We start from the raw sequence: 26,989 nt of genomic DNA, 5'->3' as shown, positions 1-26,989 counted from the left end.
ATTTCACAATATTTGTTCTTCCAGTCCATGAGCATGAAACGTTTTTCCATTTTTTTGGTGTCTTCCTCAGTTTCTTCCATGAGTATTTTATACTGAGTACAGGTTCTTTGCCTCTTTGGTTAGATTTATTCCTAGGTATCTTATGGTTTTGGGTGTGATTGTAAGTGGGATCAACTCCTTAATTTCTCTTTCTTCTTTCTTGCTGTTGGTGTATAGAAAGGCAACTGGTTTCTGTGCATTGATTTTATATCCTTTCATTTTACTGAATTCTTGTATAAGTTCTAGCAGTTTTGGGGATGGAGTCTTTTGGATTTTCCACAAAACGTACCATACTATCTGCAAAGAGTGAGAGTTTGACTTCTTTGCCGATTTGGATGCCTTTTATTTATTTTTGTTGTCTGATTGCTGAAGCTAGGACTTCTAGTACTATTTTGAATAGCAGTGGTGATAGTGGGCATCCCTGCTATGTTTCTGACCTTAGAGGGAAAGCGCTCAGTTTTTCTCCATGGGGAATGATATTTGGTGTGGGTTTTTCACAGATGGCTTTGATGATATTGAGGTATGTACCCTTTATCCCTATACTGTGAAGAGTTTTAATCACGAAGGGATGTTTTTTCTGCATCTGTTGAGAGTATTATATGGTTCTTGTTCTTCCCTTTATTAATGTACTATACCACATTGATTGATTTGCAGATGTTGAACCACCCTTGCAGCCCAGGAATAAATTCCAGTTGGTCATGGTGAATAATCCTTTTAATGTACTGTTGGATCCTATTGGCTAGTATTTTGGTAAGAATTTTTGCATCTGTGTTCATCAAGGATATTGGTCTGTAATTTTCCTTTTTGATGGGGTCTTTGTCTGGTTTGGGGATCAAGGTAATGCTGGCCTCATAAAATGAGTTTGGAAGTTTTCCTTCCATTTCTATTTTTTGGAGCCATTTCAGGAGAATAAGTACTAATTCTTTAAATGTTTGGTAGAATTCCCCTGGGAAGCCATCTGGCCCTGGGCTCTTGTTGGGAAATTTTTGATAACTGCTTCAGTTTCCTTACTGGTTATAGGTCTGTTCAGATTTTTTATTTCTTCCTGGTTCAGTTTTGGTCATTTATACATCTCTAGGAATGCATCCATTTCTTCCAGATTGTCAAATTTTCTGGAATATAGTTGCTCATACTATGTTCTTATAATTGTTTGTATTTCTTTGGTGCTGGTTGTGATCTCTTCTCTTTCATTCATGATTTTATTAACTTGGATCTTTTCTATTTTTTTTTTTTTAAGATTTTATTTATTTATTTGTCAGACAGAGATCACAAGTAGGCAGGGAGGCAGGCAGAGAGAGAGGAAGGAAAGCAGGCTCCCTGCCGAGCAGAGAGCCCGACACGGGGCTCGATCCCAGGACCCTGGGATCATGACCTGGGCTGAAGGCAGAGGCTTAACCCACTGAGCCACCCAGGCGCCCCTCTATTTTGTTTTTGACAAATCTGGCCAGGGGTTTATCAATCTTACCAATTCTTTCAAAGAACCAGCTCCTAGTTTCGTTGATCTGTTCTACTGTCCTTTTGGTTTCTTTTTCTTTGATTTCTACTCTGATCTTAATGATTTCTCTTCTCCTGCTGAGGTTTGGCTTTCTTTGCTGTTCTTTCTCCAGCTCCTTTAGGTATAGGGTTAGGGTGTGGTTTTTTGTTTTTGTTTTTGTTTTTGAGAGACCTTTCTTGGTCTGTTTGTTTTGTTTGTTTGTTTTTGTTTTTTATTTTGTTTTTTTGTCCGAGAGAGAAAGCACAGGCAGGCAGAGTAGGAGGCAGAAGGAGAAGCAGGCTCCCTGCCGAGCAAGGAGCCTGATGTGGGACTTGATCCCAGAACGCTGGTATCATGACCTGAGCCAAAGGCAGCTCCTTAACTGACTGAGCCACCCAGGCGTCCACTTTCTTGTTTCTTGAGAAAGGCTTGTATTGCTATATACTTTGCTGTCAGGACTGCCTTTGATGTGTCCCAAAGATTTTGAACAGTTGTGTTTTCATTTTCATTGGTTTCCATGAATTTTTAAAAATTCTTCTTTAATTTCCAGGTTGATTCATTCATCCATCAGTAGGATGCTCTTTAGCCTCCCTGTATTTGAGTTCTTTCCAACTTTTCTCTTGTGATTGAGTTCTAGTTTCAAAGCATTGCAGCCTGAAAATATGCAGGGAATGATCCTAATCTTTTGGTACCAGTTGAGACCTTATTTGTGACCCAGGATATGATCTGTTCTGGAGAATGTTCCATGTACACTAGAGAAGAATGTGTATTCTGTGGCTTTGGGTTGGAGTGTTCTGAATATATCTGTGATGTCCATCTGGTCATTGTGTCATTTAAAGCCTTTATTTCTCTGTTGATCTTTTGCTTAGATCATCTGTTCATTTCAGGGAGGGGGATGTTAAACTCCCCTACTATTATTGTGTTACTGTCAGTATATTTCTTTGATATTAACTGATTTATATAATTGGCTGCTCCCATGTTAGGGGTATAGATATTTAAATTTTTTTTTTTTTTTTAAGATTTTATTTATTTTTTTGACAGAGAGAGAGATCACAAGTAGGCAGAGAGGCAGGCAGAGACAGAGGGGGAAGCAGGCTCCCTGCTGAGCAGAGAGCCTGATGCGGGGCTCGATCCCAGGACACTGAGATCATGACCCGAGCCGAAGGCAGTGGCTTAATCCACTGAGCCACCCATGTGCCCCTAGATATTTAAAATTGTTAAATCTTCTTGTTGGACAGACTCTTTAAGTAGGATAGTGTCCTTCCTCATCTCTTATTGTAGTTTTTGGCTTAAAATCTAATTTGTCTTATACAAGGATTGCCACCCCAGACTTCTTTTGATGTCCATTAGCATGGTAAGTGGTTTTCCACCCCCTCACTTTAAATCTGGAGGTGTCTGTGAGTCTCTTGCAGACAGCATATGAAAAGGTCTTACTTTTTTATCCATTCTGGAACCCTGTGTCTTTTGATTGAGGTATTTAACCCGTTTACATTCAGGGTAACTATTGAAAGATAGGATTTTAGTGCTATTGTATTGCCTGTAAGGTGACTGTTTCTGTATATTGTCTCTGTTCCTTTCTGGTGTATATGACTTTTAAGCTTTCTATTTTAGAGGACCATTTTCAGTATTTCCTGTAGGGTTGATAACCACTTAATTTCAATAATATACAAAAGCTGTTCCTTTACAGCTCTGTCAGTACCCATTTTAGTTATCGATGTTACAGAATTGTATCTTGTGCATTGTTGTGGCATTTCTTTTTATGCCTTCACCTTGGAAGTCACATACTATCCTTTCTTGCCACATTCTGTTCATTAGAAGAGAGTAACTAAATCTGGCCTACACTCAAGAGACAGGGTATTAGGTTCCATCTTTTGAAGGGAGTAATATCAAATAGTTTGTGGATATATATTAAAATATCATCATCTTTTCAGGTTGCAAAATAATGATTCTTTCATTTCTTCTTCATTTATTAAGCTCAGCTAAGTTTTGACAGCAAAGTCAGTCCCTATGACCAGCCTCCAAATATTGTTTCCAAACCAGTTTTTTTAAATTACATTTTATTACTTTTTATTCATATCCCCAGATCTTCTGGTTTATTTGATTACTTAACATTTCTGTGCTTGTTTCATCATTGGCAAAATGTTGATAGTAGTATCTATGTCATTGGGAGTGTATTAATTTCCTGTGACTGCTATAACAAATTACCTCAAACTTGGTGACCTAAAATAGAGAATTTCTCACAGTTCTGGAGGCTAGAAGTCTGAAGGCAAGATGTCAGAATAGCTGCATTTGCTTTAAAAGCTCTGGGGAGAATCCTTCCTTCCTTTTGCTACCACCTGGTGGCTCTAGGTGTCTCTTGGCTTTTGGCTACATAATTTTAATCTCTGCCTATCTTCTCATGGCCTTTTTTTTCTTCTACTTTCTGTGTGTTTCTTAACAGGACAGTTGTTACTAGATTTAAGGTGCAGCTGGATAATCGGGATGCTACCATCTAGAAATTCCTAATTAGATGTGTAAAGACCCTTCTTCCAAGTAAGGTCACGTTTGTAGGTTTCAGGAAATAGGATGTGGACATATTTTGGGAGCCATTACTCAGCTCATTACCGGGAGATTGTATTAAATGAATTAGTACATGTAAAATTCTTTAAAATGGTTCCCAGCATATGATTATTCACCAAACTAGTTTTTTTTTTTTTTTTTTTTAAGATTTATTTATTTATTTATTTGAGAGAGATACCTGAAGAGAAGAAACACTTAAGCAGGGAGAGTGGGAGAGGGAGAAGCAGGCTTCCTACTGAGCAGGAAGCTCACCCCAGGGGCTCTATCCCAGGACCCTTGGATCATGACCTGAGTGGAAGGCAAACACACAATGACTAAGCCACCCAGGTGCCCTTTTTTTTTTTTTAGATTTTATTTATTTATTAGACAGAGATCACAAGTAAGAAGAGAGGCAGGCAGAGAGAGGAGGAAGCAGGCTCCCTGCTGAGCAGAGAGCCCGATGTGGGGCTCGATCCCAGGACCCCAAGATCAAGACCTGAGCTGAAGGCAGCGGCTTTAACCTACTGAGTCATTTTTTTTCAAGATTTTGGTTTTAAGTGATTTCTACACCCAGGTGGATCTTGAAATCATAACCTGAGATCAAGAGTCGCATCTCCACTGACTGAGCCATCCAGGTGCCCCCAAACTAGTTTTTTTTTTTTTTCTTAAGGGCAGAGGGAAAGGGAGAGAGAGAATCTTAAACAGACTCCATGCCCAGCACAGATCCTGATACAGGACTCACAATCCTGAGGTCATGACCTGAGCCAAAATCAAAAGTAAGATGCTTAACTGACTGAGCCACCCAGGTACCCAAACTAATAATTTTTTATTATGATGATGCTTGTAATTTATTGCAGTCTCCTGAATCTAATACTTTTTCTTTTATACCACCTTATTTTAGCAGTTTAAATTTCCATACCTATAGTGCATAATTAGGGTGGCGTTATGTCATGGTTTGCCTAGTATAGGTCGGGTTTATTCCTGTTGACACAACATCTCATCTTGTCCCTGTTCACGATCAAAACCTTTCCAGTTTGTATGAAAAATTAAATGGTCACTGTCCCATAATTCATCCTATTCTTTATTTTGCCTTTTAAGAAATAAATCATTACCAAATGTAAAATAAGCACATACCATTCTATTTGAATTGTAAGAACTTAAGGATAGGTTTTAAGCATGTTAGGCTAGTACTTCAGTGTAAGTTTTTTTTTCATGTAATTTAGAGCAGAGATCTTATATTACCCTAGTACTTAGCCAAGATTATACCATGGTTTCTCTATTAGTGTCCTGTTGCTATACAATAGATTATCCAGAAGTTCTGGGGCTTAAAATAATAATTACTTATCTTCTGCAGTTTCTATGGTTGAGAAATTTGGGAGTAGCTTGCCTGAGCAGTTGTGGCTTAAGGTCTCTCTTGGTACCTCTTGATATCAGTTAGATAATCAGGCTGCATTCATCTTTAGTCTTGACTAGGACTGGAAGATCTACTTCCAGGGTGGCTCACTCATGGTTAGCAAATTGGTGCTGGCTTTAGTGGGAGGCTTCATTTCCTTTTTACCTAGAAATCTCCATAGGACCACTTAAATGTTTACTGACTTCTCCCAGAATAAGCAATCCTAGGGATCAAGGCAAAAGTTTGTAATGCTTTTATGACCTAGCTTTAAATATAGTACAATGCTACTTCCACCATATTCTGTGGTTGTATAAGCCAACCTTGTGTCACTGTCAGGGGAATTACACAAGAGTTTTAATATCAGGACGTAAGGATTTTGGGGGGGACTTTTTTTTTTTTTTAAAGATTGTATTATTTGTTTATTTGACAGAGATCACAAGTAGGCAGAGAGGCAGGCAGAGAGAGAGGAAGAGAAGCAGGCTCCCTGGACCCTGGGATCGTGACCTGAGCTGAAGGCAGAGGCTTTAACCCACTGAGCCAGCCAGGCGCCTTGGGGGTACATTTTTTAAAAAAGATTTTATTTACTTGTCAGAGAGAAACCACAAGCATGGGGAGTGGCAGGCAGAGGGAGAAACAGGCTCCTTGCTGACCATGGAGCCTGATGTGGGGCTCTATCCCAGGACCCTCAGTTCATAGCCTAAGCTGACGGCAAATGTCCAATCAACTGAGCTACCCAGGTGTCCCTTTTGCTAGAGTTTAGACGGAATTTGGAAGGAGATTCAGACATGCATGTGTAATCTATCATTTTGTAAAAGAACTTTCTCTACATATTTCATTTTTCTCTTTTTGTTTACTTCCTGCATTCTTCTGGATTCGTATTTCTTTTTCTCTCAAATCTCTTTTCTCCATACTGGTTTGAAATATGTGCACTCTGTTTTTAATTTTTTACTGTTTTGTTTTGAAATTTTAACTTGCATATTAACATCACAAAAGTTAATCAGTATCTTTGCCTTGCTGAGCAATAGGAAGATCTTAGAAATAAACTCCAGTTATCTTCATTCCTGATTTTCATTTCAGTATTTTAGCTTTATATTTTTAAATCCTCAAATTAGATGTTCTTTCACATATTTTATATTTACCTAATGTGTACCATTAGGTAAACATTATTTTTTTTTAAAGATTTTATTTACTTGACAGACAAGTAGGCAGAGAGGCAGGCAGAATGGGAGGAGGAAGCAGGCTCCCTGCTGAGCAGAGAACCCGGCTGGGGGCTTGATCCCAGGACCCTGAGATCATTAACTGAGCTGAAGGCAGAGGCTTTAACCCACTGAGCCACCCAGGCGCCCCTCTTAGTCACTTTTTTATCTTGAGTCGCAGAACTTCTTTTAAGAATCATTGTCTTTATTCCTGAAGTACATCCTTTAGAATTTCTTTTTTTTTTTTTTAAGATTTTATTTATTTATTTATTTATTTGACAGAGAGAGAGAGAGAGAGAGAGATCACAAGTAGGCAGAGAGGCAGGCAGAGAGAGAGGAAGGGAAGCAGGCTCCCGCTGAGCAGAGAGCCTGATGTGGGACTCAATTCCAGGACCCTGAGATCATGACCTGAGCTGAGGGCAGAGGTTTAACCCACTGAACCACCCAGGCCCCCTCCTTTAGAATTTCTTAAAACTTCTTTGCCTTTCAGCTAAGATCAAGTGTAGAATTTCTTCTAGTGAGGATCCATTGGTAGTAAAACCTTTAGCGTAGAAAAATAAAAAAATTCTCCTAAAATTTTTGTGTTTTTTTTGTCTTAATTAGTTTTATTGATATGTAGTTCACACACCATACAATATACCCATTGTTAATGTATAGTTCTCTGCATCTCTTAGTTCTCACTCCAAGTGCCACGTCTGCTTAGCCCTAGGCAACCAATGATTTACTTACTGTCTCTATAGTTTAGTTGACTCTGGACATATTGTGTAGATGGAATCCTATAATAATCTGGTCCTTTGTGACTGGCTTCTTTCACTTAGCTTAGTATTTTCAGGGTTCGTGATACAGATTTTACCAGTGCTTCATTTCTTTTTATTGCTGAATAATATTCCATTGTCTGAAAATTTTTTTTCTTTCTTTTTTTTTTTTTTAAGAATGAATGAAACAAGATGGGATTGGGAGGGAGACAAACCATAAGTGACTTTGTTTTTTTTTAAGATTTTATTTATTTGACAGAGAGAGAGAAATCACAAGTAGGCAGAGAGGCAGGCAGAGAGAGAGAGGGGAGAAAGCAGGTTCCCTGTGGAGCAGAGAGCCCAACGTGGGGCTCGATCCCAGAACCCTGGGATCATGACCTGAGCCGAACGAAGGCAGAGGCTTTAACCCACTGAGCCACCATTAAAAATCCATTCATTATTTGATGGCCATTTGGGTTATTTGTTTTCTGACTGTTATGAATAATGCTGTGAATATTCATGTTCAGGTTTTTGTGTGGACATGTTTTCATTTCTTCTGGGTGTATCCCTGGAGAAGAATAGCTGTATCACCTGGTAATTCAGTGTTTTACTTCTTGAGGAACCATTGCAGTTGCACCATTTTACACTGTATGAAAGTTCTAACTTATGTACATCCTCATTAACAGTAGTTATTGGTTATTTTGATTATAGGCATCCTAAGTAGGTGTGAGGTGGTATCTTATTTCGGTTTTAATTTGCATGTCTCTGATGATTAATGATGTTGAGTATCTTTTCATGTGCTTATTGGCCATTTGTGTATCTTTGGAGAAATGTCTTTTTAGGTATTTTGCCAGTTTTTCAGTCATTGCCTTTGTGACAGCTCCTTAGATATTTAGATACTTTTTGTCGGATGTATACGATTTACAGAAATTATCTTGCATTTTGTGGGTTGGCTTCTCACTTTTTTTCCCCCAAGATTTATTTATTTTAGAGAGAGTGTGCATGTATACCGGCCCATCTGCTTGTGCTTTGGGTGAGGGACAAAGGGAGAAGTAGAGAGAATCCCAAGTAGAATCCCTGCTAAGTAAGGATCCCTCCCTACATGGGGCTCAGTGTGAAGGGCTTGATCTCACCACGGTGAGATCATGACTGAGCTGAAATCATCTGTCAGAGACTAAGCCAACTCAGCAACCCAGATACCTCCGGCTTCTCACTTCTTTTTTTAAAAAGGATTTTATTTATTTATTTATTTGAGAGAGAGAAGAGAGAGTGAGCATTAGGGGGGAGGATCAGAGGGAGAAACAGACTCCCCACTGAGCAGGGAGCCTGATGCGGGACTCGATTTTGGGACTCCAAGATCATGATCTGAGCTGAAGGCAGTTGCTTGACCAAGTGAGCCACCCAGGTGCCCTGGCTTCTCACTTCTTGATGGTTGTTTTGAAAAACAAAAATTTTAACTTTTAATTTATATACACTTTGCTTTGCTTTTGCTTTTATATTGGGTTCTAGTTGAATTTTAGGGTTTTTTTTCTTCAAAAAAATGCCATTGGAATTTTGAATGGGATTGCACTGAATCTGTAAATCTTTCAACCCATGAATATGGATGTCCTTCCATTTATTTGTGGCTTCTTTAATTTCTTTCAGCAGAGTTTTGTAGTTTTTTATTTTATTTATGAGAGAGAGACAACATGAGAAAGAGAGAACACGAGTGAGGAGAAGGGAGAGGGAGAAGCAGACTCCCCACTGAGCAGGGAGCTGGGTGCGGGGGCTCAGTCCCCCGCCCCTGGGATCATGACCTGAGCCAAAGGCAATGCTTAACCGACTGAGCCACCGAGACACCCCAAGGTTTGCAGTTTCATCTCCTTGATTAAGTTTATTCCTGAGTATTTTACTCTTTTTGGTGATGTTGTAAGTGGGGTTGTTCTCTTTATTTTTTTTCCTGGTCTGATTGCTCTGGCTAGGAGTATTATATGAAATAAAAACAGTGGGAGTTAGCATTCTGTCTTATTCCTAGTATTAGAAGACAAGGTTTTAATTTTTCACCACTGAGTGTGATATTAATTGTGGGCTTTCAATATATACCATTCATTTTGTTGAGGTAATTTTCTTCTGTTCCTAGTTTAACAGTTTTTATCATGAAAGACTATTGAATTTTGTCAAATACTTTTTTTTACATCAGTTGTGATGATCATGTGATTTTTAGCCTTCTTTTAATTGTAACACACTGATTTTTGTATTTTGATCCATCCTTGCAACCCAGTGATGAATCCCACATGGTCATAACATAGTTAGCCTTTTAATGTGTTGTTGAATTTGGTTTGCTAGTATGAAAAACTGGACATTATTAATGTTCTGGAAATCAAATTCATCTGCTACTTCATGGTTTCTTCTCTTCTCTTTTCTTTTTTTAAGATTTATTTATTTAGAGCACGTGTGTGCAGGGGGAGGGGCAAAGGGAGAGGGAGAGAGACCCAGGCAGACATTGCTCAGCATGAGTCAGGATGCAGGGTTCGATCCCAGGACCTTGAGATCATGACCCTGAGCCCAAAATAAAAACCCGGGGGCGCCTGGGTGGCTCAGTGGGTTAAGCCGCTGCCTTCGGCTCAGGTCATGATCTCAGGGTCCTGGGATCGAGTCCCGCATCGGGCTCTCTGCTTGGCGGGGAGCCTGCTTCCTCCTCTCTCTCTCTCTCTGCCTGCCTCTCTGCCTACTTGTGATCTCTCTCTGTCAAATGGATAAATAAAATCTTTAAAAAAATGAAAAATTTTTTCATTTTTTCAAACAGACTGAGCCACCCAGCTGCCCCTTATTTCATGATTTCTTATTGCTGCTTATTGTGGTTGTTTACTTATTCTATGACCTTTCCAAACTAATTTTGTGTAGTCTGTATTCTTTGTCATGTATGGCCACTGAAGTCTGTGTTCTGTTAGATTAGTGTTCAGCAATGATTGATGGATGTCCTTAAAAACTTGCAATCAAAAAACCCCCCAAACACTACCATGTTTGCAGATTGGCTGTGTTTGGACACTCCTGTGGTTAGGCAATTTAAAACTGTCTTAGCTTTTATTTCCTCCTTGCGTGGAGCCTGAAGGTCAATCAGAGTTAAGGGCCAGGATCTTCTCCTAGCCGTGTGGAGCACGCATCCACCCCTTGGCCTTTGCACGGACTTCTAGTTTTAACGTAATACCCAAGAGTGTTTCAAAGCCCTCATTGCCCCAATACATCTTGTTCTCCAGTCTCTTCCTTCCGTGCCCCACCTATTATCCCTTTCCCCTGGAGGCATAGGTTACTGCCTTTGCTTTTAAATGCTTTTGGCAAAGGCTACCTGGCTATCTCAGCCCCAAGGAAGCTGCCATGCAAGAGAACAAAGGCAAGAGACATTCTTGAGCCTATCAGTCCTTCATGTAACTTCTGGACAGGTCAAAACATACAACCACAGTTCTTTTGTAGGGGTCCAGCTTTTTTTTTTTTTTTTTTTTTAACATATGGTTGTGCAGTTGTCCCAGCACCATTTGTTGAAGAGATGGCAGTGAGTTTTTAGATGTGACACCAATAGCATAATCCATGAAAGATGAAACTTAATAAGTTGGACTTTATTAAAATGCACTAAGTGAGGGGTGCCTTGCTTGGTTCAGTTGTTAAGCATCTGCCTTTGGCTTAGGTCATGATCCCAGGGTCCTGGGATTGAGCCCCATATCAGGCTCTCTGCTCAGTAAGAAGCCTCCTTCCTCTCCCACTCCCCCTGCTTGTGTTCCCTCTCTTGCTCTCTCTGTCAAATAAATAAATAAAATCTCTTTTAAAAAAATGCACTATGTGATACTGTGGTCTTAAAATAAAAAATATGTATCTGCTTTTCAGTCCTGTTCCTGACACAGAGCTCCTAAAACTCTTGGAATTTCCTAAGTGATCAGAGTGATAAAGGTGTCTTTTCTTAGGTTAATGAGGTGGCTTTTAGAAGTTGTCTTAAGGGGGCGCCTGGGTGGCTCAGTGGGTTAAATCCTCTGCCTTCAGCTCAGGTCATAATCCCAGGTTCCTGGGATCAGCCCCCCCCCCATTGTCTCTCTGCTCAGCAGGGAGCCTGCTTCCTCCTCTCTCTCTGCCTGCCTCTCAGCCTACTTGTGATCTCTGCCTGTCAAATGAATAAATAAATAAAATCTTAAAAAAAAAAAGTTGTCTTAAGGTGGAAGCTGGTTGTCATTGGAGCCAACCATGTGATTAGAGATTGACACTTTTAGTTCCCTCCCACCCCCAAGGAGGAGAGGGCTGGAGATCCGAGTTCAATTGATAATGGTCAGCCTCCATAAAAATCTAAAAGGATGGTTTTCAGAGAGGTTCTAGGTTGGTGAATACAGGAAGATTTGGGGAGAGTAGTGCACTGGCTGAGGATCTGAAACTTCATACCTTTTCTCCATACCGTGCCCTGTGCATCTCTTTCATCTGGCTGTTAGTGATATCTTTTTATAATAAACTGGTAATCTAGGAATTTGTGAGCCACTCTAGTAAATTAATCAGACCCAAGGAGGTGGTCATTAGAACCTCTGGTATATAGCTGGTTAGTCAGCACAGGGCATCCTGGACTTGAGACAAGCATCTGAAGTGGGGTCGGGGGAACTTGTAGGACTGATCACTTAACCTGTGGGATCTGACACTATGTCTGGGTGAATAAGAATTAAGAATTAAGCTGTAGGACACCCAGCTGGTGTCAGAAAATTGGTCGTTGGTATGAGGAAACCACCCCCATCCCCCACATACACCCACAGTTTGGAACATTTACGCTGTTAAGAAGGAGAAGCCATAGGCTGTGAGAAAATACTTGCAAAACACAAGTCTCTTAAAGAACTTGTTTCTAAAATACATAAAGAACTCTTAAAATGTAATAATGTAGAAACAAGTTAAAAATTGAGCAAAAGCTCTGAAGAGATACCCTACCAAACAATATATACATAGATGCCAAATAAGCATATGAAAAGATGTTCAATATCATGGGAATTACAAATTAAACCATCAGTGAAGTATCACTGTACATCTGTTAGATTGGCAAAATTTTGAAAAGCTAATAATACCAAAAGCTGGTGAAGATACAGAATAAGCAAGCATGAGTTGTGGGGGTGGGGCAGAAGCAGATTCTCCACGAAGCAGGGAACCTGACCTGGTGCTTGATTCTAGGACACTGAGATCATTACCTGGGTTGAAGGCAGACAACTGACTGAGCCACCCAACAGCCCCAGGAGTTTTCCTTCAATCCTAATAGGAATGCAGAATGGTACAACTACTTTGGAAGATGATTTGGCAGTTTCTTAGAGGGTTAAAACATAGGCTTACCATTATCCAGCAGTTGTATACCTATTTATTCAATTAAATTAAAAGCTTAAGTCCACAAATAAACTGTACATGAATTTTTATAGCAGCTTTTTTCATAATTGCCCCAAACCAGAAGCAAGCAAGATATCCTTTAATAGGAGAATGGATAAACTGTGGAGGGGCACCTGGGTGGCTCAGTGGCTTAAAGCCTCTGCCTTCCTTTGGCTCAGGTCATAATCCCGCATTGGGCTCTCTGCTTGGCAGGGAGCCTGTTTCTCCCTCTCTCTGCCTGCCTGTCTGCCTACTTTTGATCTCTGTCTGTGAAATAAATAAATAAAATCTTTAAAAAAAACAAAAACAAACCAAACACACAATGGAATATTATTCAGCAATTAAAAAAGGTTGTCAAGCCATGGAAAGGTATGGAGGAACCTTTAGTAATATTGCTGAGTAGTAGAAGGCAGTCTGAAAAGGCCTCAAATTATATGATTCCACCTACCTGACATTAAGATGTCAAATTTTAAGGGGCTCAAATTTACAACCTGAGATCAAGAGTCTCTACCAACTGCTTGAGCAAGCTCTACGGACTAAGCCAGCCAGGCATCCCTGGACTGACTGACTTATTTATTTATTTTTAATTTTTAAAGTTTTATTAATTTTTTAAAAAAGATTTTAAGTAATCTGTATACCCACTGTGGGGCTTAAACTCAAAACCCCAAGATCGAGAGTCCCGTACTCCAGACTGTGCAGCCAGGTGCCCCTGGACTTTTTTTTTTGTTGTTAAGATTTTATTTATTTATTTGACAGAGAGAGAGATCACAAGTAGGCAGAGTAGCAGGCAAAGAGAGAGGGGGAAGCAGGCTCCCTGCTGAGCAGGAATTCTGATGCAGGGCTCAATCCCAGGACCCTGAGATCATGACCTGAGCTGAAGGCAGAGGCTCAACCAACAGCCACCCAGGCGCCCCTGAACAGTTTTTTTTTTAATTGACATATAGTTGACACACAGTGTTACATTATTTTCAGGTATACAACATAGTGATTTGATGGCTCTATTATGCTATGCACACCGCAAGTGTAGCTGCCATCTCTCACCCTACGTCACTATTATAAGACCATTGATGTCTTCCCTATGCTGTACCTTTCATCCCCATGACTTACTCATTTCATAACTGGAAGTCTGTATCTCCCACTCTCTTTGCCCATTTTGCCTTGTCTCCTTACCCTCTCCCTTCTGACAACCATGGTTTGTTCTTTGTATTTAAGGTCTGCTTCTGCTTTTTTTGTTTGTTCATTTGTTTTGTGTTTTATATTCCATGTGTAGGTGAAATCATATGGTATTTGTCTTTCTCTGTCTAACTTATTTCACTTAGCATAATATCCTCTAGGACCATCAATGCTCTTATAAATGGCAAGATTTTTTTTTTTAAATATGGTTAATACTCTGTTGTATATACATACCACATCTTTATCCATTCATCTACTGATGGGCATTTAGGTTGCTTCCATTTTTTATTTGTTGTAAATAATGCTGCATTAAAGATAAGGGTGCTTATATATTTTTGAATTAATGTTTTAAGTTTTCTTGGGTAAATACCCAGTGGTGGAATTACTGGATCGTGTGGTATTTCTATTTGTAATTTTTTAAGGAACCTCCATATTGTTTTCCACAGTGGCATACCAATTTACATTCTTACTAACAGTGCTCAGTGGTCCCTTTTCTGAACATTCTTGCCAATACTTATTATTTCTTGTATTTTTGATGCGAGGTATTGTGACAGGTGAAATTGTGGACTTAAAAAAAAAAAGAACACAACAAAACTTCCAAAATATTCTAGGCACTGATAACAGGGTAGAGAAAGAAGGTGCCTGCTTTTGTGGACTTTAAAGTCCATTCATATAAAGTGATTGGATGTTTCCTTTAGGATAAGTCCAGACAGATGTGAGGAGGTGATACTTAACTTGAAGACTGAATATAAGATGTTAGCTATTTTTTTAAAACGATATATTTATTCATTTGAGAGAGAGATCAAGAGAGAGCGTGTGTGCATGAGCTGGAGGAGGGGCAGAGGGAGAATCCTCAAGCAGACTTCCCACTGAGAGATGTGGGGTTTGATTCCAGGACTGGGAGATCATGACTTGAGTGGAGATCAAGAGCAGAATGCTCAATCTACTGAGCCACTCAGGTGCACATATTTATTTATTTATTTATTTATTTATTTAATTTTATTTTTTTAAGATTTTATTTGTTTATTTGACAGACAGAGATTACAAGTAGACAGAGAGGCAGGCAGAGAGAGAGAGAGGGAAGCAGGCTCCCTGCTGAGCAGAGAGCCCGATGCGCGGGACTCGATCCCAGGACCCTGGGATCATGACCTCAGCCGAAGGCAGCGCCTTAACCCACTGAGCCACCCAGGCGCCCAGGTGCACCTATTTAAAGACAGAGGAAAAAGCATGCCCAGCAGACAGAACAGTTAGGTACAAACTCTGTAAGGCTGGAAAGACCTAGCGTGTTTGAGAAATAGAAAGAAAGCTAGATTTTTAATGGGTGAGGGGGAGAATGATAACGAGATAAGATCAGAGACTCAGTCATGGGTAGAATGGAGTCAGGCATCTGTAAGCCAGGGAAGGAGTTTAGATTCTATTTTAACTGAGATAGGAGGTTACTGAGTGGTTAAGCAGAGTAGAATATGATCTTTTTTTTTTTTTTTTTTTTTTAAAGATTTATTTATTTGAGAGGGAGAGAGAGAGAGAGAACAAGCAGAGGGAGCTGCAGGGGGAGAGGGAGAAGCAGATGCCCCAGTGAGCAGAGAGCCTGACATGGGGCTCAATCCCAGTACTGTGGGATTATGACTTTAGCGGAAGGCAGACACTTAAATAACTGAGCCACCCAGGCATCCCTAATCTAACCTTTTTTTTTTTTTTTTTTTTAAGCATATTCTAGTTGCTCTGTGGAGAATGGTGGGGCGGGGAGGGAGCAGGAGCTGGGAGCAAGTGCAGAAGCAAGGAAACCAGTTTAATAACTTCTCATAATTTGTTGCCAAGGAAGGAATGGATGTTTATAGCTTGGACTTGGATGCTTAAGAAGGGAAGGAGAAAAGTAGCTATATAGTAGGGTATGTTTTGTAGGCAGGATCTTTGGAATGTATTGAGGGAAAGATAAAGCCCACATTTTGTTTAGCTTGAGCAACTGAATGGATGGTGGTGCTATTGAGGCCAGGGTGAGTGTAAAATTTTAGTCATTTTAACCAGGTAGGTATGCATTTGTAAATAATGGTCAAACCTAAGAGTCCGGAGCTCAGGGAGAAAGATGGGACTTGACGTATAGATTCTCTCTTATATCTACTCTCTCTCTTGCCTGTTTTTAAATTGTGCAGATCATCTGTGATACATGTTTTCTTTTAGAAACCTCAAAAATACATATAAAACTACAGATCCCCATGAACACCTTCTGTGCATATTCTTCTCCTCCACAAAAGTAATCACTGTGACCAATTTCAGATGTATACCTTTTTTGCATTTATTTATGGGTACCTATAGGAATATATAATTTTTGTCTGCAGTATATAATTTCTGTTTGCAAAAATAACACCATATTGTATATATTTTGTAACTTAAATGTTCTTGTAATCATTTAGTTTCATTCATTAATAGGTTACTTGTTTCAGTGGCTGCATAGTATTCTGTTCTATGGTATGAATATGTGATTTAACTGGTTGCCAATATATATTAGTTGGTTTCTTTAGGTTTTCTTTTTTATTATTATATGGATGGTTATTTTAATTTTTCTTAATTTAAAATACTTGATATAAAAAAAGTAATATGTATATGTTCATCAATTATTAAAATTACTAGCATGTTTTTACAGAGCATCTGTTATTACTACAGTGATTCCCTGTAATTATCTGGGGGAGAATCCCTGTTCCTAAAAATGTAGTCTGTACTTCCATGAGTCTTTTCTATATGAAGTTGATTTGAGTTTTTAAAATATATTTTATTTCGGGACGCCTGGGTGGCTCAGTTGGTTAAGCAGCTGCCTTCGGCTCAGGTCATGATCCCAGCGTCCTGGGATCGAGTCCCACATCGGGCTCCTTGCTCAGCAGGGAGCCTGCTTCTCCCTCTGCCTCTGCTGCCATTCCGTCTGCCTGTGCTGGCTCTCTCCCTCTCTCTCTCTGACAAGTAAATAAAATCTTAAAAAAAAAAAAATAAAATAAAATATATTTTATTTCTGTTGAGACCTTAAGTTTATTTTCTTTTCAACTTTGTAATTTTAACTTAGAATAATTAATGTATGCCATACCATTAAGAAGGATATTTTCTCGGCAGTAGATTGTTGATATAGATCAGCAACTAGAATGGTAGTGTATCATGCATAATAAGATTAGCACCCAGATATTGGACTTCACTTGCTGTCTCTTGATTCACTTGTCTTGATGTCATAGTACTGTTAACATACATCCTTTGGGTATTGAGGACAAGGTAATAACTACATAGAATGTTGCAATGATGTCTTGGAGGATTTTTTGTATTACAAGCACTTTGAATCAGAAGAGTAGTGGGGAGGGGCAGAGGGAGAAGCAGGTTTCCCGCTGAGCAAGTAGTTGGACTTAGGTCTTGATCCCAGAACAGTGGGATCATGACCTGAGCCGAAGGCAGATGCTTAACTGATAAAGCCACCAAGGCATCCCAGGTTTTAAACACTTTAAAACTCATCCTGATTGTGTTCAGAATAGGCACTGAATCTAGACACAAGGTAGAAACAGGGAGACTAGTTGGTAATTAAGTAATTTAGGAGGGAAGCATAATGCAGGAAGAAAAGTCAGGCTGTCAGAGGCCACTATGAACAGATTGATGGTAGAGTTGGTGAGAAAAGGTTGGATTCTGGATATGTTCTGCAGAGACTGTTGAATTGTTGACAGATAGGAAGGGAAATAAAAAAGGCAGGGTAGAGGTTTTTAGCCTGAGTATATGAAAGGATGGAATTGTTATCAGCAGTTTTGTTTGATGTGTTTGATGTGAAATTTGGCGGGGTTGGGGGGGCATTTTTTAGATAACCAAGTGAACTTGTTTGGAGTTTAGGAATGACATCTGGGATAGAAATATAAAGTTGGGACTCACTGGTATATGGATGACATTTAAGGCCATAATACTGGATTATATCCTTGAGGAAATGAGTGTAGAGAAGTTAAGAGGGAACCAGTAACTGAGCCCTAGGGCACTCCGACATTAAGAGAGGGGAGAAAACAGGAGGGATTTTCAAAGAAGCCTAAGAACAATCAGTGAGGTAGGACATAAACCTAGAGAACGAGTCTTAGGAGTTCAAGGAAAGAATGTAAACAATGGAAGAAAGAATGAAAAGCAATGTCATTTTGTTGATAGTTTAGACAGGATGAATACTAGAATTGGAAATTTTATTTAGCAGTGTTAAGGCTACCATTATTGTGTGGTCTTTGGTGAGACATGGAAATAGCCTGGTTAGCACTATACATATTTTTAATATGGGATTTTTTGATGTTTACCGTGTCTCCTTTTCCATGTTCAGATTTGCCGTCCTATTGGTGGTATGTCTGGCAGTGGATCACAGCTTGGTTCAATGGGTAGCCTGACCATGAAATCACAACTTCAGATCACTGGTAAGTCTTAAAAAGATCTACATCTATACTTTTTTACCCCAAGATAAAAATAATCTTAAGAAAATCTTCAGTGGCTTTTTTAGGTGTTGAATTAATATTTGCTTGGTGAATGAAGAATGTTTAATAGTATAAAAATTATGTTTTTATTTCAGAATATTCTTGGGTGTTTTGAAGGTTTTGTTTTTTCTCTCCTATTAAACATTGGAGTCTGGTCAATTGCTATTGTTTTTTGTTTTGTATTAATGGCCTTGAGAGGTAACTCACATAGCACACAGTTCACTCATTTAGAGGATCAGTGTTCCTTAGTATGCTCATTGTGTTTTATAACTGCCACCACAGTCAATTTTAGAAACCTCTACCTATTACTGGAGGACTTCCCATGTCTCCTAGCCACTCTCAGCCCTAGGCAGCCACTAATCACTTCCTGTCTGTAGATTTGCCTGTTCTGGATCTCTCATATAAATGAAGCAGTAAAATGTATGGCTTTTTGTTTATGACTTTTTCCTCTTAGCATGTTTTCAGTGTTTATCTGTATTGTAGCATGCATTAGTATTTCATTTCTTTTTATTGCCAAATAATATTAGGTATGAACATACTATATTTTATTTATCCATTTATCAGTTGGTATATGTTTGGGTTGTTTCTACTCTTTAGCTATTGTGAATAATGCTATGAACATTTATGTTCAAGTTCTTGTGAAATTTTGTCTTTTCAGTTCTCTTGAGTATATACCTACGAGGAGTCACTGGGTCATATAGTATATGTATTTCACTTTGCGAGGAATAACTCCAAAGTATTTTTCAAAGCATCCACACCATTTATATTCCATTAGCCCTCTATGAGGGTTTCACTTTCTCCACATGCTTGCCATTGCTTGTTGTCTGTCTTTTTGATTATAGACATCCTAGTGGGTATGAAATGGTATGTCATTGTGGGTTTGATATGCATTTCTCTGGTGGTTAATGATGTTGAACATCTTTTCATGAGCTTATAGGCCATTTATATATTTTTTTGGAGAAATATCTGTTTAAATCCTTTGGTTACTATTATTACTTAACTAATATCTCTCTCTTTCTCTAACCATACTAGCCAAGTATATTGCTTTCATGTTAGTATTCCTAATGCTCTACTATGCCATTTGTTAGATTACATTCCTGCTCACAACCCGTTAGTGCTTCATTTTGGCTATAGTTGAGAATTTCTGTAGCCTGGGCTAAGAGCTTTAACAGTCTGGCTCCATGTGGTCTCTTTGTAGGTATTTATAAATGAATTATTTGGTGAGTCACTGCAGTTTTTCCAGACATGCATGTGTCTGTATCACACAGTGAAACCTTGGCCTTTATCCTTTTAATGGCATTTATTTCTTATAGAACAATTATTCTCTGTATAGTATTTCAGCTTTTTAAAAATTTTTATTTATTTTAGAGAGCATATGAGTGGGTAGGGGGGTGTGGCAAGCAGAAGGGAAAGAATTTCAAGCAGACTCCATGCAAGCACAGAACCCAACAAAGGGCTCAATCCCAAGGCGCTGAGTTCATGACCCAAGCTGAAACCAAGAGTTGGATGCTCAACTGACTTGAGCTACCCAGATACCCCAGTATTTTAGCTTTTATTATACCTGTCTTTTTTTTTTTTAATTAAGATTTTATTTATTTATTTATTTGTTTGTTTGTTTATTTATTTTTAAACATTTTATTTCTTTATTTGGGGGAGAGAGATTGAGCACATGAGCACAAGCAGGGGAAGCAGCTGGCAGAGGGAGAGGGAGAAGCAGGTTTCCCACTGACCAGAGAGCCTGACGTGGGGCTCAGTCCCACGACCCTGGGATCATGACCTGAACCGAAGGTAGCTGCCTAACCAGTTGAGCTATCCAGGTGCCCCAAGGTTTTATTTATTTATTTGAGAGAGAGAGAAAGAGCACGAGCAGGGTGAGGGGCAGAGAGAGAAGCAGACTCCCTGCTGAGCAGGGAACCAGATTCAGGCCTTGATCCTGGGATCTACCTCTGGATTGTGAATATTGGGCCACAAACCATATCCTTATTATCTTTCTCAAAACCTAAAAGTGAATTATATAAAAACACTTTCGTAAGGTGACAGCATCTTAGAATTTATTTGGGGGGATTCCTTCACTATAGTGTCTTTCCTTAGCGATGTCCGATTCTCAGTGAAAGGTATTAATATTTCTTTGTTAAGCAAGATTCTGATTGTTTTCCAGTGCTCCCCATCCTGAAGCTAGCCTGAATAGCTGATTTAAATTGAGCCTGCTTCTTATTATTTTTCTTTTTTGGGGCAGATTAATGTTGAAACCTTTGATTGGAATGATCTTTAAAAAAAACGTCTTTACCGGGGCGCCCGGGTGGCTCAGCTATTAAGCATCTGCCTTTGGCTCGGGTCATGATCCCAAGGTCTCCGGGATCGAGCCCTGTATCAGGCTCCCTGCTCAGCGGAAAGCCTGCTTCTTCCTCTCCCACTCCCCCTGCTTGTGCTCCCTCTCTCACTGTGTCTCTCTCTGTCAAATAAATAAATCTTTAAAAACAAAACAAAACAAAAAAAAGTCTTTTCCTTTTCAGGTTACATGAGTAATGCACATGTTTTTTAGTTTTACAAACTCAGTAAAATAATAATCAGGGGTCTTATTTATCATCTTAGTCCTCAGAGATGATATTTTTACTTGTTTAGGTTTCAGTGTATGCTCCTTTTGAATTTTTCTTTGCATACTGCTTATCATATTTGTTATCATCATCATTATCATAGTAGGAAGAATATTTAATAAAAGCCTGAATGCACCTCAGGAAGACAAAATTCTTGGCATTTATAAGGTTTTAATCTTGGGTCTATATTTTCTGAGAATGCACAAGTACAAGGCAAAAACAGTTTAATAAAAACAAAGAATGATAAAAATTACATATTTGGCAAATATATCATTAGATATGAGACAAATGGAGGGCATAAGATTATAAAGAGTAATGTGCCAAGTTGAGTAAATCAACTGTGCTTCATAATTCATTGTTTACTTCTTTGCTTTTGATGCTAGAAACCTTAGAACTAAGTTTTTTGCACAGATCCCTTTAATGACATTACAATTTTTATTCTGTGTAAATGGATCATTTATAGTATTGTCTTGTTTTGTTTTTGGTAAGCTGCCTCAACATCTTTCTAGAATCAAGGAGGGCATAAATATTCAAGTGTAAAAAATAAATGCCATGATATATGGTAATGTCAAGAAAAGAGAACAACTTTGGTCAGGAAAGAGAGATCAGTATTTGACCAAAGTTGCAGTGAAAGGAGTCGCTGCTTAAAACATTGTTACTATTTAAATGCAGGAGGTTATTTTTTTTAAATGTAGGGATTTTTTTTAGGAGACAATATGGGTAAGAGGCACAAAGCAGGGAAATGCACAAGACTTCACCAGTGCCCCTAACAGCCACTGCTACAGAGTGGGGGAACCATGAGAATTTAATGGGGAGTGGGTCCTCTCCTTAAGGTGTGTGTCAGGGATACAAAAAAATCATATTTGGAAGATTTAGAGAGTAATCAGGCCTTTTAACAAAGAGTAATCAATTGTGTTTGTGTTTTAGAAGGTTGCTGTGAAAGACTGATAAGAGTTGAGTGTCATAGTTAAAATCCTATTCTGTGGTTCTGCTCTAGTTTCTTGGCTTTTTTTTTTTTTTTTTAAAATTTTATTTATTTATTTGTCAGAGAACGTCATCAAGGGAGCAGCAGCCAGAGGGAGAAGCATGCTTCCCACTGAGCAAGGAGCGTGATGTGGCACTTGGTCCCAGGACCCTGGGATTGTGACCTGAGCTGAAGGCAGACACTTAACTGACTGAGCCACCCAGGCATCCCCTTCCTTTTTTTTTTAAGTGGGCTCCACTACTACTATGGAGCCCAACACAGCTCTTGAACTCATGACCCTGAGATCAAAACCTGAGTTGAGATCAAGAGTCTGATGCTTAACCAATTGAGTCACCCATGTGCCTGTGTCTTTTTCTTTTTTTTAAATCCAAGTATTTCAGCAGCATTTATTGAAGAGACTGATTTTTCTCCATTGAGTATTCTTGGCTCTTGTCAAATATCAGTTGACCTTATATGTTTGTGTTTATTTCTGGGCTCTCAATTCTGTTCCATGGGTCTGTTTGTCAGTTTTTATGTCAGTACCATATGATTTTGATTACTATTGCTTTTTTTTTTTTTTTAAGATACATTTTTTATTTATTTGAGAGAGAGAGAGAGCATGCACATGGGGGCGGAAGGGCAGAGGGAGAGAGAAACCTAAGTAGACTCTGTGCTGAGTGCAGAGCCCAATGCAGGGCTCAGTCTTATAACTCTGAGTTCATGACCTGAGCTGAAACCAAGAATCAGTTGCTTAACCAACTGTGCTACCCAGCCGCCCCAGTTACTGTAGGTTTATAGGATAGCTTGAAATTAGGAAGTATGATGCCTCCTTCTTTGTTCTTTCTCAGGATTTCTTTTGATATTCAGGGTCTTTTGTAGTTCCATATAAATTTTAGGAGTGTTTTTTCTATGTTCATCAAAAATGCTACTAGAGGGGCACCTGGGTGGCTCAGTGGGTTGAGGCCTCTGCCTCCAGCTCAGGTCATGATCTCAGGGTTCTGGGTTTGAGCACCGCATTCGACCTCTCTGCTCAGCAGGGAGCCTGCTTCCTCCTTCCTCTCTGCCTGCCTCTCTGACTACTTGTGATCCCTGTCTGTCAAATAAATAAATAATATCTTTTAAAAAAAATGCTACTAGAATCTTGATAGGCAGTGCACCGAACCTGCAGATGGCTTCTACTCTTACTATTTTCTTACCTCTTTCAAATTTCTTTCTTTTTTTAAAAATTTTTAAGTAGTCTCCACACCCAGCATGGGGCTTGAACTCATAACCCTGACATCGAGTCATATGCTCTACCAACTGAGCCAAAAAGGGGCCTATTTTTAACCTCCTCTATCATACATGCAGACATACATACATAAATTCCTTTTAATTATTTATTTGCAATATATATTTGCTAATTGGTCATCCTCACCTGATTGAGGGCAAGTAGAAAATTTATTTCAGAGAAATGACACTTAATGACACAACCCTAGTTTTAGTGACGAAATCTATATAGATTAATGACTCCCATCTTCAGGGGAGTTAATGGCCCTGGAATTTAGTCTTGGTTCTGATACTTAATAGTTTTATAACCTTGTGCATTTCACTGATATCTCTGAGCCTCTTTTCTTAGCTGTGAACTGAGGACATTAACATCTTTGTCACATGGTTGTTGGGAGACAGTGTATATGAGTTGGTAAACTCTAAAACACTGTGTAAGTATAGATTATTCTCTTTCCCCTGATTCTTTATTTCCTTCTCCTTCTAGTATTACTCATCTAATTTAATACCTTAACAGCAACCTAAGCTTAAAATTTTAAATAAAGTTCATTGATTATTTTACATTACCTTTATCATCCTAATTTTACTTTTTTTTTTTTTTTTTAAGATTTTTTATTTATTTGAGAGAGAGCATGAGCAAATGAGAGCACGAGCAGGGGAGAAGGTCAGAGGGAGAGGGAGAAGAAGACTCCCCACTAAGCAGGGAGCCCGATTCAGTGCTCCATCCCAGGACCCCAGGATCATGACCTGAGCTGAAGGCAGATGCTTAACTGACTGAGCCACCCATGCACCCTCATTCTAATTTTCTTTAAGTTTAAAAGAACGAATGGCAAGAATGGCAGTGTTCGTGAAAGATGGTTGATGCTTATGTAAAAGTTTAATTTATAAGTGTTAACATTGTTATGAGGAGGCTAACTGGTGGATCGCATATTTAAAATTTTCTTTACCTCTTTGTCCTGTATCCTTCACATTCCTGTCATTAGATTCTGCTGATTTTTACAATTGGATTTTTTGGGTCATCTACTCTTTTTTCCTGTAATGACATGGTCTAGTCCCTTAACTTGTACATAAGTCTGTTTTCTTACGTCCTTCCCTCTCTTTAGCCATTTTCTGTTTATGTTGTACACATAACCTCAGGTATTCTGAACTCATCTGTGTTTTTTATTTGATGCTTGTTGTGTGATAGCATTATATAATGTGGACAAAATAAGTAACTTTGTTATTTCCTAGAACTTTCTTTGCCTCAGTCTTTACTTAGAACTGATCATTTGAAGAAGAGAAAGCATCTTGATTTTACTATTAATTGGGATTAAATAATACTGTACTTTACCACATTTACTAGAAGACTGTAATCTGATTGCTTGGATAGTAGGAATGCCCTTTTTCCTTGAATTTAAAGTTCAGAGTTTATATAAAATTCTTTCTAGTCAACACATACTTCTGCCACAGAGGTCTTTTGTGGCTTGTCATAACTCTGACCATAAAGTTAGCCCTTGCTTAACTGGTTTATTTCTTATTCAGCTCATACTGCTAATTTACTGGGTCTCAGCACCCTTACTTGTTTTACCTTGTTCATTATAGTCCCCCCAGTTCCCAGAATAGGTTGGGATAAGCTAAGGATTCACTTTAATTTCTTTATATTTAAGCTGTTAGGGTGCCTGGGTAGTGCATTTGGGTAAGTGTCTGATGCTTGACTTCAGCTCAGGTCGTGAACTCAAGCCCTGTATCAGGCTCTATGCTCATCAGGGAGTCTGCTTGGGAATCTCTCCCTCTCCTTCTGCCGCACGCCCCTCCCCCCCAAATAAATAAGCCTTTTAAAAGAAATAATAAATTGTCAAAGTTTTTTGTACTGAAGAGTTAGGATGAAGAACCAATGTCAAAGCATTGACTTTCAGAAAGGATCAAAAGAACATTAATATAAATTTTAAAATTTTTAAGAAGTTTTTTATTTGAACTCATGACCCTAAGATCAAGAGTTGCATGCTCTTCTGACTGAGCCAGCCAGGTGCCCCAGAAGAACATTAATATATGCCATGAAACTATATACAATAGATACTGTATGTGTGTATGTAACAATAAAGCAGGGAAACTTGTTTTCTACCATGACTAATCATTAGGTTCAACAGATACGTCAAATGTCTCTCATGTTTAAATTACTAGATGCTATATAAAGACTGTCTACATCCTTGTCATGACAGGGATTACAGTGTTAGTTAAACTAAAAACCAGTAAACTTAATAAAAGCTAAGGCAGAATGAAGAGCTGTAGGAACCATACATAAATATGAAAATGCAGAGGAAATGTAGAGACAGTAGCAATTTAACTTCTTAGGTTTAAAGAAGCATTAAATCAGGTCATCTCTTTCTCAAGAAGTAGGATTTTATTAGGTAGGAAAGGAAGAAGTCTTGATCATTGTGAGTGAAACTTCCAGAGTAGCATATGAAAATACATAGTCCTTGTGAGGGACAGCAAACAGCTAAGGGTGGTTAGAATGCCAGGGGACTGGGTGGGATTTGGTATAGGAGGAGGCTGAAAAGGTACATAACAATGTAAAATACCCCAGAGTTTAAATTTCATTTTTCAGGTATTAGGGAAGTATTTGAAAAGTATTTACATGACCACATCTGTTTAGGAAGATAATTCTAGAAGATGTGAGGTTAAAAATAAAAAATTATTAGAGATCTTTGCATTAGCCTGTGTAACAGATGATACTGACAATTTTTTGGTTCCCTGTCATATAGTTGACTGTTTTTATTCTTCTTATTTACTCTAGGAATTTAAATTTCGGGAAATAGTAAGTTATCTATTTCCAGATACTAGGACTATAACAAAGTTTTATGCATTCTAAACTGAGTTTTGGGGGTGCCTGGATGGCTTAGTCAGTTAACTGTTTGCCTTTAGCTCAGGTCATGATCTCAGGGTCCTGGCATCAAGCCCCACATCAGGCTCCCTGCTCAGTGGAGAGTATGCTTCTCTCTTTCTCTCTCTCTCTCTCTCTCTCCACCCCACTTGTGCTCTCTCTCTCTGTCTCAAATAAATAAATAAAGTGGGATTTGAGCACTTAATTTCTCTTGTTCAGGCTTCACAAGTGACCCTTGGGCAAACTCTTAAGTTCTTTTGAGTTTGTCTTTTTATGTGTAAAAATTAAGATGATAGTATCTATCTCACAGACTAGTCTTGATTATTGAAATAAAAATATTTTAAGTCTAGACACATAGCAAACACTGACAGTTGGTGTTAGTTTCCTTTACCCCTCTTATTTTCCCATTTAAAGTTTCCTAAAATGGTTCTATTGGGGTTGGATGGGATTATGTGGCAAAACAGTTCCAAAAGTTTGAATCCTTTTTACCCCCCAAGATTTTATTTATTTATTTGACAGAGAGCAAGCATGCGTACACACAAGCAGGGAGAGTTACAGGCAGGAGGAGAGGGAGAAGTAGACTCCCTGCCCAGCGGAGAGCCTGATGTGGGGCTCTATTCAGGGCTTTGGAATCATGACCTCAGCTGAAGGCAGGCGCTTAACTGACTGAGCCACCCAGGTGCCCTAAAAAACCACTGAGGGCGGATCATTTCCTTCCTGTCAGGCCTGCATTGCTTTGGTTAATCAGTTTTAGAGGAACGCAAGAGCCCCTGAAATACAGTGGTGGGTCTTGCATAATTGTTTAGGCTCTTTCACCTTTTCTCAGACCAGAAATATATTAAAAAGAAGGGTTTTATATTTTTTCTGAGGCAATCCTGTGATTGAATTTTGTTCTGTATTAAGTACTAGAGCTTTATAGTACGTATTAATCAGAGATCAGTCTCGT

General features: G+C 38.9%; 1 protein-coding gene across 8 annotated transcripts in view; it reads left to right on the top strand.

Annotated features, from left to right (window-relative positions):
• The window catches only part of ITCH (itchy E3 ubiquitin protein ligase), a 136,807-nt gene that overhangs the window by 25,276 nt on the left and 84,542 nt on the right, over positions 1-26,989 (top strand). For 4 of the 8 annotated variants that reach the window (XM_059133475.1, XM_059133472.1, XM_059133474.1 and 1 more), the window contains one exon: positions 18,215-18,305. In XM_059133475.1, the coding sequence (XP_058989458.1) occupies positions 18,236-18,305 (70 nt within the window). In that variant the 5' untranslated portion in view covers positions 18,215-18,235. Of the gene's footprint in view, positions 1-693; positions 790-18,193; positions 18,306-26,989 lie in introns of all 8 variants that reach the window. The other 4 variants (XM_059133479.1, XM_059133471.1, XM_059133478.1 and 1 more) reach the window with 2 other exon arrangements.

The sequence above is a fragment of the Mustela lutreola genome, chromosome 9, assembly GCF_030435805.1.
Source record: "Mustela lutreola isolate mMusLut2 chromosome 9, mMusLut2.pri, whole genome shotgun sequence".
Lineage (NCBI taxonomy): Eukaryota > Metazoa > Chordata > Mammalia > Carnivora > Mustelidae > Mustela > Mustela lutreola.
This window is presented reverse-complemented; position numbering and strand designations above follow the sequence as displayed.